At 35.2% G+C, this 5,766-nt stretch overlaps 1 protein-coding gene across 1 annotated transcript; it reads right to left on the reverse strand.

Annotated features, from left to right (window-relative positions):
• Positions 1-558: 558 nt before the first annotated feature.
• On the reverse strand, positions 559-4,753 carry LOC145066339 (FMN-linked oxidoreductases superfamily protein). The gene is made up of 10 exons (XM_079013569.1): positions 4,337-4,753; positions 4,117-4,233; positions 3,807-4,043; positions 3,479-3,713; positions 3,131-3,360; positions 2,787-3,059; positions 1,383-1,664; positions 1,170-1,290; positions 925-1,094; positions 559-848 (listed from the first exon to the last, which is right to left on the reverse strand). Exons 1-10 carry the CDS (start codon positions 4,619-4,621, stop codon positions 750-752), a joined length of 2,049 nt encoding a protein of 682 aa, XP_078869695.1. The 5' UTR covers positions 4,622-4,753; the 3' UTR covers positions 559-749.
• Between the last annotated feature and the right edge of the window lie 1,013 nt (positions 4,754-5,766).

The raw sequence follows: 5,766 nt of genomic DNA on the forward strand, positions 1-5,766 counted from the left end.
TTAATTCTAATTTAAAGTTATGGAGTATATAATACGTTTTCTAAATTGACATTTGTTTTATTTAAGAAATGTTAATTTAAGTATTAAGTTACAGTGGACATTTTTAGTTTAAGAAATGTCATTTTAAAAATCAAGTAAAATGAAATGTGTTAGGTAATTCGAAAAAAATATAAGTTATGGGACAGATTTGAACACAGTGGCTAAAAGTATGAACTTGATTATATTCAAAACATTACGGGTTATGGAGTAGGTTGGGATCAAATTATGAAATTTGATAACAAAATTTGGATCAAAATCGATTCACTCTCGACCCGTTTCACTGTCAAATCTAGTAATCTACCATGGAGAAAGAGGCATGGCATAGGCTTTGTTAAACAAAATTTCAAGATTTTAATTGTTGAAGTAAACAGTATTTTGATTTCTAACATTAAGCTTTCACATATAGTTTTTACTAACAACTGTATTTTGGTTAAAATAAACTTCCATTATGTATTCAAAAAAAATTTGTATTTTCACCTTTTATTTTATAATTCATAATATAACTAAATAGTATATCAGTTAAAGCTCGAAACTCAAACCAGCCAAACATAAACAGGTTACGAAATTTCCATAGTTTTGAAGTAGCTTTTCTCCTCTCAAAAAAAAAAAAATTGTTAGTAAAGTAACTCTTAACTGAGTATGCAATTTGACCAATTTCAATAATAATAATAATAATAGTCACTTTTGCATTTCCTCAAAATTGTGCAAAATCAGCCATTTTCAGCTTTATCAAAAGCGTTGGATTTGTGTTTCGGTGAAAACACAAACCCATCCGGAACCTTACCAAGCAACATCTCCGAGATTTTAATCTGCACAAAAAAATATTATATTATATTATATTACATTTCAAAAATGAACTTGTAAGCCATGCAATAAAACTTGTACCCAATCGGCTGCAGATTCAGAAGCCATTAATGTCTCCAGATCATCACGCCCAAAATAAGCAGGTGGACGCCAGTTAAGCTTCTGAGGAATCACTTCCAACAAACCAAATGGAACATATCTGTATGTGTAACTAAGCCATTCCAATAAGAAGTGCCTCGTTGTCTCCACACCTGTAAATTTAAAAAACTATTTATAATTTTTTTTTTTTAAATATAAAAGAAAAAAGGTTAAATGTAAAATGATACCTTTAGTATCGGAACCCCAATGTTGGAGTCCAAAACGAACATAATCTTTAAAAATATCCAACCGTTCACCCGAACTTATGTCCCAGTCACGCTGCTCTTTAATTTCAGTGAAAAGCCAGGGCTACAAACATACAAACATTACAAAAACATAAAGTAAGGGTATTTACGTCTTTTCACACGGAAAAGGTGAAATGGGGATATAACAGAACAGACCTTAACTAAAGCGCCACGGGCAATCATGCAAGAGGAAAGCTGAGGGCAATCGGATTTGTGAGTCTTCCAGTCAGAAAACGAAAATATGTCGCCGTTTCCGAGAACTTGCAAAGATTGAGGGGCCTTTTTCGTACATTGGTAAACATATTCCCAATCGGGTTGCTTTGTGTAACGCTGCTGGCGGGACCTACCGTGTATAGTAACTGCACTCGCTCCCCATTCGGCAATATTAGCTATTACAGAATCGATACGGCTTCTTCCCTCGTAGTAACTTGTTCTTGCCTTGAACCATATAAAAAAAATAAATAAATTATCGATCGGGTAATATTTTTCTATTTAATTAATGAGTAAATTATTGAAATCGTCCCTATGGTTTGGTCAAAATTGCACGTTTGGTGCCTAACTTTTTTTTGCACTCGGATCGTACCTGTGGTTTGATTTTATTGCGTTTTCGTCCCTATGGTTTGGTCAAAATTGCATGTTTGGTCCCTAACTTTATGTATGTAAGGGACGAAAGATGCAACAAAATCAAACCACAGGGACAATCCGAGTGCAAAAAAAAAGTTAGGGACCAAATGTGTAATTTTGACCAAACCATAGGGACCGTTTCAGTAATTTACTCTTAATTAATAGGGTTAATCTCGAAAAAGGACTAATGTTTTGTGTTGTTTACGGATTAAACCGAAAATTTATTTTTTTATCTTGTATTTTTTCATTTTTTCCAAAAACAAAATTCTCAAACCTTCTAAATGCTTCCAGATAAACCCTAGACCTTCAAAAAAAACCCTCAAATTTTACAACTTTTTTTTTTAAAAATGACTAAAAGGGCCAGATTGGAAAAAACAAAAAAAATACAAGGTATTTTTCAAGCAAAAAATAAATTTGAGGTTTAATTCAGAAAAAAAAAAAGCAAAACATAAAGTCTTTTTTGAGATTAACCCTTCATTATAGTAAAATGTGAGGGTTTTTTAGACAAAAACTAAAAAAGTTGATTGTTTATTTGGAAACATTTAGAAGGTTGAGGGTTTTTTAGGAAAAAAAAATACAAAGTTGAGGGCTTTTTCAGAAGAAAAAAAAAGGCATTTTTCAGACAAAAAATAAATTTGAGGTTTAATCCGGAAAAAAGACAACATATAAGGTCTTTTTTGAGATTAACACTTTGTAGCGAGGATTTTTTCGAGAAAAAACTAAAAAAAGTTGATGGTTTATTTGGAAGCATTTAGAAGTTTGAGGGTATTTTTTGAAAAAAAAAATACAAAGTTGAAGGCTTTTTCGAATAAAATGAAAAATACAAGGTCTTTTTCATGCAAAAAAAATAAATACGAGGTTTAATCCGGAAAAAAAAAAAAAACACAAAATAAAAGGTCTTTTTTGAGATTAACCATAATTAACAAAACACCAAACCTTTATAGTTATTGGAATATCTACTGTAGAAGAAGCTGCTTGAATCACATTTTTCATACGCATTGGTTTTGAAAGAAGAGCTGATCCAGCACCTTTATTAACCACAAGATCGATCGGACATCCCATATTAATATCAATGAAATCAACTGTACATTCCTGTTCAATTAGTTCACAAGCTCGAGCAACAGTATCAGGATAGGCCCCACATATTTGTACTCCAAATATATCTTCTGACACGTGGCGCCTTAATAGGGCCCACTCAGCAGCCTGACCCTGATCACAAATAAAAATACATTAAGAATTTCAGATTTTATGTCATTGTAGTTTTGTAGAGCATTAGAAACCTGTAGAAGATTTGTGCACATTGCCATTTCGCCACATGTGATGTCAGCACCTAATGCTTTGCAAACCCTTCGGAAAGGAAGGTTCCCAACTGTCGTTAAAGGTGCAAGGTATAGCTTATCTTTAAAATCGATTAGTTTCTTTTCACGTGGGTGTAACTTTAGGGTTTTTTCGGTTTCTATTTCGGTAGTAGTTGGATTTATGTCTACATCTTTCACCTCATAACTTGAACCTATCACAAGATACAAAGAAAATGTATAATCTAATCTATCAGTGTCAGTTCGATGCATGTCAAACACAGTACAACCTGAACAGGGATTAAGAGAAGCCTAGAGATAAAGAAAACAAACCGTTGGTTTCTCCAATGACTTCAGAAGTTTGATCATGTAATGGTTTTCCTCTCTTTTGGGGTCGAGGATCATCACCACTATTATTTCCTTCGGCTTTCTCAGTAGCTTCTAGAGAGCACTCGTTCATTTCATTTTCACCACAACGATTCTCGTTTGTGACATGAGAATCATTTGAAACCGTTTGATTTTCTTCTTCATTGTTAGTCGAGGGTGTCTTTTTTGATTTTGTTGGGCCCTACATTTCGAACAAAAAGGAACTTAGGAACACAATAGCCTTTTTTATTAAATTCAGATGATATGAAGGGTGTTAATTGTTATTCATTAATACCATTAAACCAAGGACTTTGAGTTCAGCATCTGCTTTAGGGAACTTCATTTTGTTCTTCCACAATAGCCTTTGGACATCTTTCTTCAGTCCATTGATTTCAGAGTATTTATTTCCCTTTGGAATTCCACTTGCAACATCAGTAGTTGTATGAGTACCTAAAAATCTACAACCTAATCCATAGGGGCATGGACCTTCATCACCCTCAAAAGGGCAATTTCCTTCCAAATCAGCAGGTTTCTGCATTTTAGAATGTCTCCCATGTCATGAAAATAAAAAGTTAAATGACTACAGAATTGTTATCACTTTTTACCTGATCCTTAAATGCTTCTATGTCATGGCTAAAACGACACTTATCATTATAAGGACATGAATCTGCTTTTCCTGTTTTAGCAACCATAGGACAGAGATTACGTGTTGATTGCTTTTCCTGCAAGTTGAATTACATGTTTCAGTAGATGAGGGTTAAGAGCTATATCCCTTAAAAACGACATTTTTAAATCTAAATGGTAAGCATAAACACAGGTAAATACCTGATTTCGTTCTCTCTTGAGCTGTCTTTTCGATTTCTTCTCCTTGCTAACAGGTCGTGCAGAGGCGGTGGTGGAGGCAGGAACAGCGTCGCCTGATGTTCCATTGTTATCACTACCAAGTCTGATAGGTATAGGACACATATATTCCTTCTTCACCGGAACTATAGATTTCGCCACCAGCTCGTCCGCTGACATTTCAAGCACCGATTTTCGAGGCAGTTGAGGTGGCTCAGTCGGAATCTTCGGTGGTTCTCCGACTATAAGCTCCGCCGCCGTCTCTTCCATCGCCGGCCGAACTGCTCTAGGTCTTGGTACGTTAAACAACCGAAGGGTTTGTTAGGGTTTTGCAGGTAACTGATAGTTGAGCGAGTGGTGGTAGTCTGGTAGTACCACAAACGCGGAAAGTGAATTGATCATCCAAACGATGTCGTAAGACATAGATATTGCCCTTTATCCCCTCCACTTATTTACTTCCGGTGAGCCCCTGACTTATAGTGTATTGCCACAAGAGCCCCCAATTTTACACAAAAAAATATGTCCAAGGTCTTTTTCTTTTGCCACGAATGCCTCACATTTGCCCCTCTTGTTTGATTTAATGCTTTTCACCGGTTTCACCCTTTAGCAACCGATAACCATTCAAAGGTAACGGGTCATGTCACTGAAGCTGGGTAACCTCCGTTAACAAAAGTACACTCCTTCAACATTGAGATGCACACCCTACCACCCTTCAATGCTACTACTTGTTCAGACGAAGTTAGTAGGAACTCAAATGTTAAACTCTCTCTGGTGAAGGAAGTTATTAGGGTTTTCAAGCATTTTCGTTGTTTGAAGCTAGGGTTTTGAAGCATTGTTCTGATAAGAGGGTTTTGAAATCATTGTCCTTGATCATGGTTTTTATGAGCAAAAATAGTTGCAATCATCTTCGTTAATTTCTTTGTTTTTTTTATAATGGTTGTGATTGTGAATGAGTTAGAAATGGGTTCTTCAAACGATGGTTACGGCAACCCATTTACTGGAATTTACAAGTCATTTTCTGGGTTTAATGAGATGGATTTCGAGCTGCACGGGATTTACATGGATTGTAAACCAGAGCAATAGTTTGTATCAAGGCTTGATAAATGTGAGGATCTATTTCTTAACATTCTAATTAATGATGAGAGCATCATAAATTCAAGTATGACTGATGAAGTGAAAGCTCGAGTGTATCATGGTAATGATTTGAAAAGCGATGATGAGAAGGGGAAGTAGTGACAAACAACTACACAATACATGATCCAAACGTTAGGTGGGATAATATGCAACCTAAGTTAGGGGACGTGTTCAAATTACCTGCACAACTGAAATTCAGTGTGACAAACTATGAAGTTAATGGAGGGTACAATATATACTTTAAAAAGAGTGACAATAGAAGATTTATTGCAAGATGTGGT

Source organism: Lactuca serriola, chromosome 8 (genome assembly GCF_051521515.1).
Source record: "Lactuca serriola cultivar US96UC23 chromosome 8, Lser_US96UC23_V15, whole genome shotgun sequence".
Taxonomy (NCBI): Eukaryota; Viridiplantae; Streptophyta; class Magnoliopsida; order Asterales; family Asteraceae; genus Lactuca; species Lactuca serriola.